Source organism: Mastacembelus armatus, chromosome 10 (assembly GCF_900324485.2).
Source record: "Mastacembelus armatus chromosome 10, fMasArm1.2, whole genome shotgun sequence".
Classification (NCBI taxonomy): domain Eukaryota; kingdom Metazoa; phylum Chordata; class Actinopteri; order Synbranchiformes; family Mastacembelidae; genus Mastacembelus; species Mastacembelus armatus.
This window is the reverse complement of record NC_046642.1, coordinates 6,743,318-6,756,640: the sequence shown is the minus strand read 5'-3', so window position 1 is coordinate 6,756,640 and position 13,323 is coordinate 6,743,318. Positions and strand designations below refer to the sequence as shown.

The following is a 13,323-nucleotide window of genomic DNA, read 5'->3' as shown; positions in this document are numbered from 1 at the left end:
CATCAGTGATGACCCTCCCACTCTTCATGCCAGTCACTTGAACAGGAAGAACAACACACAGAGCAGAGGAGGTGGTTGTGGTCACAGCCTCCATCCTCTAAACTTACTTCATCTCTATTCAGGGGACGAGTGAAGGGCAGTACCAGAGCACCGCTCTCAGTTTCTGATTCAACTGGTGTGAGAGAGGAAACTTGTGTAAAATAACCCAGCTGAGACTTGGACTAAAGACCTTGTGTGAGGCAGCATGAGAGACTATGCATACAGAATTTCATGTTTAAAAGTTGTACCTGAAAATGCCAATGTGAATAATACAAAGAAATCCAGGTTGAGGTGGACAGAGTCTCAGTAACTGGAACCTGAAAATATTATGTAGTTTAGTACGAACAACATGAACTCTGGCATCAAACGTTTTATCAAAGTAGAGTGGAGGTGTCTGAAACAGTATCACATGTGCAGAGTGTGTTTGTAATGGAACAACTGAAAGCAGCTTTTACCAGAGCACCATGTGTTTGAGTTTTAAAATGGAAAATGAAAAGGACCATGTATGTATACATGAATGACCTACCGACAAAATGCTGACCACACAACACATATACATTATTCAATGTAGGGCTGCAACAACTAATCAATAAAATCAATAAAAATTGATTATTAAAATAGTGGGCAACAAATATAATTAGCAATTAGTTATAGTGATGTAGCTGTTTTAAAAACTGAAAGCAGGTTGAAGTTGGTGTGGATTAAATGTGTCTGATTTAACATATAAACTCCAGAAAGTGTCCTGAGATCTGGAGTTGCAGCAGACAGGCAGCACAGAGCGTTGTGCCTGTCTGAAAGCACGTGACTTCATTAGGGCTAATGCACTAATCCCTTTAAATTTAGATCTGTTTAAATATTGTCACACAAAATGAGTTTATTTTTTATTACGTGTAGCACACTCATTGTTTAGGGTCCCTGTTTTAACACTAAAATGATGAGCAGAAACTGTACAATGTGATTTAAAACAAAAGCCCTGCAGTAAATACTTTGATGTACTTTGGGTCCTGCTTTGTACTTTCACACATAAACACATAAACATGCATTCAGTCACCACTGACAAACAAATGATGCACGGAAACTTCAGCACTGTTGTGGTCGAGCTTTCAAACTGAGGTGTGAATATAAAGGAGCTTTTCTTCTCTGTCACTATGTTTTAATCTCAGACCACTGGACTCACACTGATGTTCTGTCTTTTTTAAAAGACCAACTAAAATACAACTTTGGTATATTATTTTATAATTATTAGTAGAATCACAACGACTCACAGGAGTAGTTAAAGACTAAAATCAAGCCTGTGTGTGGTTTGATGCTTTTTCAGCAGCATTTTAACTGTGATAAGTTTGTTGGATTTTTGAGAAACAGGTTCAGCAGTTTTGCAAAACTAAATATAGCAACTAAATATACCAAATACTATAAAAGAATATAAAATAACATACCAAAGTACAACTGTGGTATATTATTTTATAATTATTATTAGTATCATCACGATGAGGAGTAGTTAAAGGAGATATAAGGATTGTGTTAAGCTCATAGAATATTTGTGGTTAAACATTTCAAACCTGAGAAATATAAACATTATTTGTACTTTTCAAATAAGTAAAACTAAAACTGTCATTTCAGCTTGTTCATCTAAAATGATCCTGGTGACGCCTCATGTAGCTCTCCCCTCACTACACATCCTGTTGAAGCTCATAGTCAGGTCTGTTCTGAGTAAACAGCTTCAGTGGTTGGTCAAAGGGAGGAGAAATGCTGCAGCACAGCTTTGTCTAAAGTGAAGCTGCTGCCTGTGGCTTTACTTGATCTCATGACAGATGTCATCTGCAGTGAAACCACAAAGACAAATGGCTTTGTTCATTTTAGTTGACCCCTAACATTTTAATTTAATGTATGTTTTTATATGTTTAATAATGAAAAAAGCAAAGTACAGCAGGTTGAAAGACACAGGTCTAACTTAAAATTTATGTCTTAAAAAGAGATTTTATTCAGACTGAAGTGTGTGATGCTGGTAAAGTGAGAACATGACTCCTGACACTCTGAATGCAAAGACTGGGCTGAGGTGCTGATGGTCAGTAAACAGCTTCAGTGTGAAGGTAGACTGCTCATCCTGCAGCTACTTTCATCAACACACCCTGTCAGCTTTAGGTGTTCAGTCGTGTGTTGCAGCTATGCCAGCAGCTCTACTATGAGACGCTCTGGTACAACTTTGTTTTTGGTTCTCATCATGTTTGCTGATGCTAACAGCAGCTATGAGTGAGAGACACAAACTGGGCTCCAGGAAATCAGTCAACAGGTAAAGTGTTTAACTGTGAGATCAGTGTGTTAAATAAACAACAGAGTCTTGTCTATTCTGCTATGATGAGGGAGGAACCAGAGAATTCAACTGAAGCAAACCTACAAAAGTGAACAGACACACAGAGAAAATAAGTTTTAGAAACAACAGCCTTTGTGATGTTCATGAAAAATCACCTGTATGAACATAATGTGAAAAAGTTTTTTTTAACATAAAGATAAAATTCTTTAAGTATTTCAGAATGGAGACATCTCTTTGGAAAATAGTACAAGGACAACTAAGATGTTGATGATCAAAGGTTTGCTAAGTGTAGGGGGAAGGCCATTTTTTACACTTCAGCCAATCAGGATGGTTTCTTCTTTGTAAACCTTGTGACTAAATCTTCCATTTGAGCAGCAAGACATCAGTAGCATAAGACAAGCTGTTGGACCACAATGGTCGACCGACTGGCTGCTTTGATTCTTCTTGGTACAGCGTGTAAGTGATATTTTTATCTAGTGTGAACAAAATACTACTGTAAACTACTGTCAGTACTATACTGTGTGTTAAAATATAGTAATACCTACATATCAGACAAGCCTTTAATGTAATACTTTACATTTTTGACTGATTTGTTTTCTCTTCAGATCTGATTCAAACTGCAGAGGTTGCTCACCTGCTCCCTTTTACTGTGGTTGAAGCTGGTGATAATTTTACCTTCATGTGTCAAGTCCCTGAGAACAACAAGTTGTTCATCTGGTATAAACAGTCTCTGGGACACATGATCCAAACAGTTGCTACTGTAACTGTAGGTAAAGCAAAACTCAGTGAAGAGTTTAATAACTCACGTTTCACAATAACAAAACAGCAGGATCAGAATTTTCTTAACATCAGAAATGTGAGCAAAGAGGATGAAGCAACTTACCTCTGTCAAAGTGGAACAACGTTTACATTTGCTTTCATCAATGGCACATTCTTGGCTGTGAAGGGTAAAATGTCTTGTGCTTATGAAAATTAACAATTTCTACAATAAATCATACAAATTTATTAAAGTGTGAAATGTTTTGATGCCTCTTTGTAAACTAAACCTCACAGATCCTAATGAGCAGAAAACTGTCTATGTGGAACAAACTCCAGAGACTGAGTCGGTCCAGCTGGGCGACTCAGTGACTCTCCAGTGTTCACTTCTCTCCAAGAACAAAGAAAACAGCATCCAGTGTCCAGGTGAACACAGTGTGCACTGGTTCAGACCTAGATCAGGACGATTTGGTCCAGGCGTCATTTACACTCACAGAAACAGGAGCAATGAACCAGAGGAGAGGAGCTGTGTCTACAGTTGGTCCAAAACTATACAGGACTCCTCTGATGCTGGGACTTACTACTGTGCTGTGGTCACATGTGGACAGATCCTGTTTGGTGAAGGAACTACAGTGGACACAAGTAGGTATTCACAGTATTAAGTGAAAGAAATCTGACATATATTTATTTAACACTGTAAAAATATTAAAATGTGAATAAACACAAATTTTATGCCTTTAAGAGGCTGATTTATTGTTGCTAAAACATGAAGCCATGTGACTATTTCCTCAATAAAGACCATAATAAAGAAATTGTTATTGTTTTTTAGGATGTTTGTCTGAGTCAGGTTCAGAGGTGGACCCAGTTGTTCTGGTGCTTGGAGTACTGCTGGTCTGCTGTGTGACTGTGATTGCTGGTCTTATTTTCTACGTAAATCACAGCAAAGCTTGTGGATGCTGCACAGGTAGGCTCTACATAATTTACACCTTGAAGTAACTATGTTTGTCTCTGATGCCTCAAATTAAATATCTGACTCCATAAAATGATTTAATTTTCAAAACTGTTAGATGGATGAATGAATCTATTCATCTCTTTTGGGACACCATTCTATGCTTTCATCCAACTCATGTGCCAATCTGCTATTCAATAAATATTATCAGTCAGGGTCCAAGTGATTACGGTGCAGTCAATGGCACAGTAATATTTGTAATACTTTATGTTTCCATTTGACAAACAGAGTCTTAGAACATATTGAGTTACAGTGTAAAAATATCACTGCAGCAAGACAATGTGTCACAAAGAACAGTCTAATCTGTTTTGCTTTGTTTTGTTTTCTTTATGGTTTGGAAATATCCATGTTCCTTCTACATGTGTTCCTAAGATTTTTTTGTTATTTTTTTCTCACAGGATCAGTGAGAGTTTCCTGTCCTATTAGACATGACAGTTCAACAGAAAATCACTCAAATGACTTGGTAATATTTGCTAAATAAGTAACGGTGTCATTTTATTTGTGATTGTGATGCAGATATGGAAGTACGATAAACGTTCTCTAGCCAGATCCACTAGACAGGAAAACAGACTGTTTAGACGTTGCAGAAAAACTGAATTTACAAAACAGACTTTACATTCATGACATACCAGAAAATTAACAGCAACACATCCAAATAAACATGCAAGGAGATGGTTTTAAAATAATGGCAATATGTACACACATACTGTGTGTAATGGAGGTCATTTGGTACTGTGGCTACTGTGGGCCATGATCAGTGATTCATGATCCTTCCAAAGGCAGTTTTATTATGCTAGAGGATAATGTCAGGGTGGTTGCCCAAAATCAGAAGCTCAGAAGAAGCTGGATGATGGAGCAGGACAATGACCCTGAGGATCAAATCGAATATGGAAAACCTCTGGAGACCAGAAATCCACCTTTTGGAGTGGCCCAGTCAATCAGTTCTTTTAAGCAAGACAGGCCCAAAATTGCTCCTGAAAGCTGTGCAGGTGTTTTCCATAGACATGAGAGGCATTTGCTTAAGGTGATTGCTGCCAAAGGTGGTTCACCCTGGTATTAAAACACTGTTGCCATCACTTTTCCATCATCACTTTGTATGTTCATTGTAAGTACTGACAAACATTGTGTTTGTTATTTGTGACTTTTGTAAAACAATGCCATTACTTTTTTTTTTGCAACTGTATGTTAAGCTCAATGTAAAGCAATCAGCCTGTTCTCCAGACGTCAACCCAGCTTAACAGTTCTTGATGTTACAGCCTTAATCTTCAAAATATTTGTCATTAATGCACAAATTTTATTTCTTGCAGCATGATAAAGCAAAACCAGTCAAAAATGCAGCACTGGATTTCTCCAGTAGAGTGAAACAAGAGACAGGAGAATGTGTGTACTCTCTTGTTACAGCTGATTACGTCAACCAGCAACATCCCTCCCTGTGAGCAGACAAGGGCCTGTGCAAAGGTCCCCTACAGGGGCTCTCATCTTAGTTCATGTTATCAGACCCTAGTTTGCACAGTCACAGCAACAGCAGCACTTTGGCACATTTGTTTTATTGACTTAGTTTCATATTTGTATAAATCATGTTCAAAAATAGGATTATTGCCATTAATTGATGCAATAAACTTACTTTTACTGTCTTCCTGATATTCAGTTCTAATTCAAATCATTATTACTTGGCTCACTATGTGTTATCTTTCTCTCAATAAAAAAAAAAAAAAAAAAAAAAAATCAGTGGATTAGTGGCTTGGATCAGTGTGTCTTACATCTCTAGCGGATTTCACAAACCAACCATGACTTAAATTAAACTGTATTCACAACTATCAGTGGTAATGACTTGTTTTCGACAGTCTCCATATTTTTTCTTCATGTTGCAGAATTAACATAGTTGATAAATTTCTTCTTGGAAAAACTCTTTTGGGTAATTGATGGGTAATTTTAACTGAAGTTCCAGGAAATAAGTGTCAGGAAGATGCGATAAAGTTCCCTGGCCAGACTCCAACTAGACACACTGCAGCTCAGGGATGCCCCTAACATTTATTTAAATCATTTGCTATATTAAAAGAATGGACAATGTGTCACCACTTCATGCCACTATGCAAAAATGAAACCAAAGCATGGCTGCCATCTTGCTTTGTAATGCATTTTGTAACCAAATTCTGCACAGTAGCAACCAGAAGTAGTGGCAAGGTATCAGGGGGCAAGTCACAGCTGCCAATCATTTGAAAAACATCTCTTTTTACATAATCACACAACTACAGTAACTAAAATGACAGAAATTCGATTTGTACTGTCCAATCCAGCAACATGGAGGGGCGGGGTTTATGATTTGTACAATAACCAGCAGCTAAGGGGTGACTGACTTTAAAAGAGGAGCTCTGCTTGTTAGCTTATTACTCATATTTATATACAGTCGATGAACTCAGTATTTTTAAATTGTAAGGACAAAACACAATTTAATTATTAGAATGATATACAGCATAATATGTACAGCAGTACCTCATAGCTACAGATTACAGACAGAAATCACCTTAAGGAAAAATGTATTTGATTTGTACTCTCCCATCCAGTAACATAGAGGAGCAGGGTTTACGAATTGTACCACAACCAGCCACTAGGGGGGGATCAACTTAGGTAAAAGAACTTAAACTATGATCTCACTATTTTAAAAAATAAAGACAAAATATTATTGAAATATGCGAATGATATAAAGCATAATATGTACAGCAGTACCTCATAGCCACAGATTACAGTCATTAGCTTTAAATATCAGCTACATCACACTGTACCAGCTGATGACAAACAGACTCACTAATCCAATCGAAAAGCCTTCACAGCAGCATAGATCTTCTCTCTCTCTGCACTTTTTGCAGCCTTTTTTGCACCATTGTCAGTTTTCATCACAGTAAAGATGACAGCAGAATAATCCCATGCGTCCTCATACCTCTGAGAAAATATAGAAGATGACAAACTTTAAAATAATGTTGACGTGTGATTTGCTAAAGTGATTGTTACCTTTAAATACTTTACCTGTTGACATTTCAGACCACCACTGGTTGTCTGTCGGTCGACAGCAGCTGTGTAATGAAACAAAAAAATATATAAAAAGTGTTGCAGTAGTTTAAAATAAGTTAATGTACTTATATTACCATTGTCAGAGTCACACTTGTTTTTCTTGATGGCATAAATGAAGAATGCTATAACAATGATGCTCAACACTGCGATACCGCCCTGGAGAAATACAGTAACACTGGCTGACTGTGACCACAGGCTGGTTCCTGAAATGAGTAAAATGAGTAAAAGTAACTTATATTTAGTAATAACTCCTAGTAATATGTTACTACAGATAAAATGAAAATTGAGAATAGTTGATCTTAACAGACTGTATTTGACTTGCTGTATTATCTGACACCTCCTAAAACAATGATATAGTTACCGTCAATGTCCAGTTTTGTTCCATTTCCAAATAATATCTGTCCACATGTGGCCACAGCACAGTAATAAGTCCCAGCATCAGAGGAGCTGATGTCCACAGAGAAGTGATAAACACAGCTCTTCACAGTGTCAGATCTCTTCTCACATTCATTATTTCCATTAGTGTAGATGATGTTTGGATGAGATTCATCTGATCCAGCTCTGAACCAGTACACACTGTGATTTCTTGGACACGTGTCGCTCTCAGAGTCAGAGAGGACTGAACACTGCAGAGTCACTGAGTCTCCTGGACGGACTGGATCAGATACTGTCGACTGAACAACTGAATAGTTTGACGTCCTCTGAGAGTTTCCTGTGTGACAGAAAAGTGGTTTTTAACTCGAGCATATTGAGGTCCCCCCAATCCATTCTGACAACTTTAAAATCATTACATCTCATACTTGAATTAGATTGACTTTGATAGTTTTATCAAATTAACAACAATTACAAAACATTTTTCAAGAAACTTCACGTCTGTAAACACGGATCACATTATTACCTTTCACTGACAAATATGTGCCACTCCATTCAATATGAACCCACTCCATGATTGCACAGTGATACATTCCCTCATCTTCAGGAACTGTCCTCAAAATGGTCAGGTTGCTGAAAGTCTTATCATAATTTACCGCTAATCGTGATTCAGTAAACTCTGGTCCGTACTCAGGTGCAGTAGTTTTCCAGAGTGTAACTACAATTTGGAGAGTTTCTCCAGCCCTCTGCTTGTACCATTGGAGAGTTCTACTGCTGAGCTCTTTATTAGGTAAAACACATGTGAGGGTTGCAGGTTCACCAAATTGAACAGTGATAACTGGAACCAGCGAGTCTAAAAGAAAAAGAAAAACTTTTAGAAATTAAAAAATAGTGTATAGTGTGGAAAAAGAATTCAAAACAGTCTGACTGACATGTTAATTATATTTTTAGAAAAAGTTTGGACAGAATAAAAGAGCACTTACATCCTTGATGAAGAACAAGCAGCGAAATCCACAACGCGAACATCTTGACATTGTCCGAAGTCAGTAGATTTGCTGGTATGTCAGTGAGTGAAAGAGGCAAGGGGGTCTTCGCAGGTCCAAGAAATGCATATGATTGCTTAACACAGGATATACTGTAGTTTCAAAGGTGTACTTCCTGTCATATTGGTTTCAGAGTGCCCTAGTTATGTAAGCATAGTCCATTCTTAGTTTTATGACTCAGGAAGAATATTGTCCTTTTACCAGACTTGCTTTGTCCTTACTTAATGTTTGGTATTAACAGTCAACACAGTGGATATAGATGCATGATTTCACTTTATAAGAGAGAGAAAAAAAAACAGGATTTAAAACCAAATCTGCAAAAAAAAACATGAAAGCAAAAATGAAAGCAATCTGTGAGGCAGTGTGCAGAATGAAGACCAGCACATTCTGAGATGCTCTGGGCTTCTTGTCAATGTATAGAATACAAGTATAAATCTATCTACTCTGATATCAGTCCTAAAAAGTAAAACATTACACCATTTGTTTTTACAATAAAAAGTTACCACAACTTCTATGTCCTGGCTCCACTATCCCACTGGTCAATACAACAATGGCAATGATAATAACTAAATAGCAAACCTGAGCAGTACCAAACACAAGGTAGCTAGGGATTTTAGTCATAAATTAAAATATTGAACAAACTGAAATTTTGTTGTGACCATAGTATTGGATAAAGAGACAGAATTAGCAAAGTTACTTTCACTTATCCTGTAAAGAACAAAAACGTCTGTACCAAGATTTATGCCAGTCCTCAAGAAATGTGACATCATTATAAAATGTGATCCACCTTGTTCAAAAGTGATGGCAAAACATATGCATGTCATGGACATGCATATGGACCGACTACCTGATACTGTCACTTCTGGAGCCTGCTGTCATTATACAAGCAAAATATGCAGGAAAACAGACTTTAGAACTTACAAATAAACTCCTGTTGCATTGTGTGAATAAAAATCAGACATACTTAAGGCAAACAGTGTTGGAAAAAAACCCTAAAATTCTTTCTGTGTAGGTATACTGTAAGTGTCACAAAAATACATACACCTCCCACAGAAATCTGTTACAACATTTCTAATCAGTGATCTCCAAAGCTTAAACATAACCAACATAACCTTGTTGTGGTTACACCACAATCATATCTTTACAGAACACACAGATACATGATTCATATAATAAGTGTCTTCATTTTCAGAAGAATTTATCACACCTGCTTGATAGTTTATACTGTTTTTGTTGTATTTGCTTTGGTTAAATCAAATATGATCAGCGACAAAAGGTTTGCTTGGGGGCACACATGCATCATGCGAGCAATAAACAATATGCATACAGTTCCCATGAACCCTTTGAGCTTAGTTTTTAGCTACTGGTATTTAGTTTGTGTCCGAAGTGGATTTTTTTCATATGACTTTTATTTGAATATTAAGTGTTTTTCTGTAGAAAGTGGTTGCACTGTGAAGTGCTCATGGTAATGAAAAAAGGTTAGTGAATTCAGATATTGGCCTTGGGGTCATAGTATGTTTTAGAAAAATGAATGAAGCAATGTAGAACTATTATGGCACTTTACCTTTTTAGTTCTTTATAGTGCTGCAAACATTAAACATGATATTCAACCATTCAGGCTTTATTACAGTAGATGCCTATAATGACTACAATTAAAAGTAAGACATATTTATATAGTGAGCTTAAAATAAAAATGTGAATAGGTGTTCATTTTAAATCTCGATGTTTATTAAAGGAAACACACTGATACAATTGCGAACGTCCCTGGAGAGCACAGAAACATAACCCTTTTCACTGCTCTTAAAGGCTATTACCAAAAACTATTTTGTGGTTATTTTTGCAAAAATATTGACTTATTTCTTTTTGTGAATGAACAGTAAATAATTATTTTTGAATTTTTGCAATAAAACGTCAAAATTATACAAACAATATATTACAATAACAACATCTCAGGCAAATAGCAAGCACCAGCGCTGCTGAAAAACACACACATTCGTTAAATCCTGTGTGAGACATCAGTGTAGACTGTCTCCTTTGCCCTTCTGGTTCTTTTCCCTGATTTTCTCCTTGGGAAAACTGCAGTAGAATAAACCAAAGAGTCCTCATTTCTCTGAGGAAATAAAAGTGAAACATTAAAAATGACAGATTTTAACACATGCATGTCACATGCATTTGTTTTTTTTTTTGCTATATCTTTGAATTCTCTACCTGCTGACTTTGCTGACTGCCACTGACTGTTTCAGTGTGTTGCAGACCAACAGCATCTACATTATGACAATGTTAGTACAACATGACTCATAAGATTAAAGACGAATGATACTTATACACATCACAAATGTTTGATTTTGAAGGAAAAGCAATTTAATTGAACAATGTATTACTAACTTCTCTTACCGTTACAACAATCACAAGATTTTTTCCCGATGGCATAAACAAGGACGGCTATAACAATCAGACTTAGAGCCAAAGCGGCACACACCAGAAAGAGAATCAGACTGTCCTTTTGTGAATCACATGTGCTGACGACTAAAACATTAAATAAAAGTTAGCAAACAGAAAAACATAGAATATTTGATAGGACAATAAGTTATTAAGATAATTTACTTATTATACATAATAATGAAATATAGTTACCTTCAATGTCCAGTTTTGTTCCATTCCCAAATAATATCTGTCCACATGTGGCCACAGCACAGTAATAAGTCCCAGCATCAGAGGAGCTGATGTTCTTTGAGAAGTTGTAGACACATTTCTGTTGAGAGGGAACCTCTGGACTCCTCTCACACTGATCACTGTTTTTTGGGGCATAAATTAAACTGGGAAGAGATTCATCTGATCCAGCTCTGAACCAGTACACACTGTGATCTCTTGGACACGTGTCGCTCTCAGAGTCAGAGAGGACTGAACACTGCAGAGTCACTGAGTCTCCTGGACGGACTGGATCAGATGAAAAGTCTTGAATGACAGCAATGATGTTAGACTCTGGTCCTGGAAAAATTGCAAACACATGTTTACATATTTAAACATGTTCACATGTAATAAAACTTTGTATAAAATGCTAAATACAAAGATAAGAAAATACTGTTTAAATACAGTCAGAAATAAACACAAATAACACTATTACAGTTTTTGGTAGATTTACCTGTGATTCTGAGAAATATTCCTTTCACAAAAGTGATGTTACGACTTCGTGTTTTTAAACAGTAGTAAAATGCTGTATCACTCAGCTTCGTGTCTGTAATATGTAGAACAAATTTTTCAGGCTCTTGCTTTGTTGTAATGTGAGAAATTCTATTTTCTTCATCATGATCAAAGTTAAATGTTTTCCCCAAGATTTCAGGTACATTTCCAGCAACAAATTTAATCCAATAAAGTGTTGCAACTGCTTCAGATGGCTGCCGTGTACATGTCAGAACCACATTTTCTCCAACAGCAGCTGTCTTTATCACAAAGTTGTGATCATATGTGCATCCTGAAAAATAAGTTTAACACAGAACAGTTATTAACCACAGGAATATGCCACCCTAATAAGCCAACAATATATTTAATCATATAGATTACTTACGCCCAACTTGGAGCATCAGCAGAAAATAGAATATGATCAGCATTTTTGTATGTTGCTGATTTGGAATACATTAGAAGATAATTCCCCTTAATGTAATCATTTCACAAATGGGAGGAACCAATTTTGAAGCAATCTGATTGGCCTCTTGTTATGTTGGCGTTTCATTTTACCACCCCAGTGGAAATATGTCAACCAAACTTTCCAAATTAAACACATGAAACATCAGCTGCACTCTGTAGTCATCACACATTGAGTTCTTACAACTGACAGTAGAAACAAAAGCTGTTTTACTGGATATAAAAGATGCAAACTTTTTACAGCATTTCTTCTGTGGGGAATCAACAGCAAAATATCTAGTTGCAAGATGCAAAACACTAAATGATAGTTTTACTAATTACAACAACATGCGCATGGGAACTTACACGATTTAAACAACAATACTGCCGTCCAGTTGGTTTTCTCAGATTTTCTGGGTGAAGTACGTGTTCAGTGCATTGCTGCTGAAGTTAAATACATCAAGATTGTTTAATTGTCCTTTGAAGGTTAGGGAATTTCTATTACATTTTAGGCTTGGCAAGATTAATATATTCACAAATGGCAGCGATAGACTGGACCCCAATGTTCGTGCTGAAAAATAGCTGCTCAAACTACTTTCAAAAAGCTGCATCAAAAATAACACCATAAAATAAGAGTATTACAGTATATTTAATATTTTAGGTTTTTAAACACCAGCATGCTGTTTTAAATCATCAGGTCTGTCATGATTACCACTGGCTATTGGTGGTAATCATGAAACACCATGCAACCATCTACCAGAGATGGGGACTTGGACTCACATTTAACCTGTGTGTAAAATGTGAAAGATTTAGTGGCATCTAGTGGTGAGATTGCAGAATGCAACCTTCTGACACCTTCACTAAGTCAGGTAAATGTTGCCAGTCCTTGACCTAAGTCTATACCTAAGACTTAACCCCCAAACAGCCCTCGGCAGCTGCGGGGACCAGCTAAAATGTCCTCAATCCTGTGGTTTAAAGACAAACTGGTCCTCTTATCATTGCCTATGCAAATGGGCAAACACACATTTGTTTTCATTCCCTGTGGGGATTTCATAGTGATTTTACATCAAGTGATCACTCTAAACTAATAATCTATAGCAGAG

General features: G+C 36.7%; 3 protein-coding genes across 4 annotated transcripts; 1 reads left to right on the top strand and 2 right to left on the bottom strand.

The window, feature by feature from the left end:
- The first annotated feature begins 2,552 nt into the window (after positions 1–2,552).
- On the top strand, positions 2,553–5,756 carry LOC113144073 (uncharacterized). The gene is made up of 6 exons (XM_026329780.2): positions 2,553–2,806; positions 2,956–3,297; positions 3,404–3,748; positions 3,936–4,070; positions 4,514–4,578; positions 5,423–5,756. Exons 1-6 carry the CDS (start codon positions 2,764–2,766, stop codon positions 5,549–5,551), a joined length of 1,059 nt encoding a protein of 352 aa, XP_026185565.1. The 5' UTR covers positions 2,553–2,763; the 3' UTR covers positions 5,552–5,756.
- A 781-nt stretch (positions 5,757–6,537) lies between these two features.
- LOC113144068 (signal-regulatory protein beta-2-like) lies at positions 6,538–9,087 on the bottom strand. 2 transcript variants are annotated; one of them, XM_026329774.1, is made up of 6 exons: positions 8,540–8,882; positions 8,083–8,409; positions 7,546–7,896; positions 7,259–7,387; positions 7,140–7,186; positions 6,538–7,055 (listed from the first exon to the last, which is right to left on the bottom strand). In XM_026329774.1, the coding sequence occupies exons 1-6, from the start codon at positions 8,580–8,582 to the stop codon at positions 6,921–6,923; spliced, it is 1,032 nt and encodes a 343-aa protein (XP_026185559.1). In that variant the 5' UTR covers positions 8,583–8,882; the 3' UTR covers positions 6,538–6,920. The 2 variants fall into 2 exon arrangements, with proteins under 2 accessions (XP_026185559.1, XP_026185558.1); XM_026329773.1 differs by having other exon boundaries at positions 7,140–7,387; positions 8,540–9,087.
- Positions 9,088–10,595: 1,508 nt separating this feature from the next.
- LOC113144724 (uncharacterized) lies at positions 10,596–12,208 on the bottom strand. The gene is made up of 6 exons (XM_026330952.1): positions 12,165–12,208; positions 11,742–12,071; positions 11,234–11,587; positions 10,994–11,125; positions 10,808–10,863; positions 10,596–10,709 (listed from the first exon to the last, which is right to left on the bottom strand). The coding sequence occupies exons 1-6, from the start codon at positions 12,205–12,207 to the stop codon at positions 10,596–10,598; spliced, it is 1,029 nt and encodes a 342-aa protein (XP_026186737.1). The 5' UTR covers position 12,208.
- Positions 12,209–13,323: the final 1,115 nt, after the last annotated feature.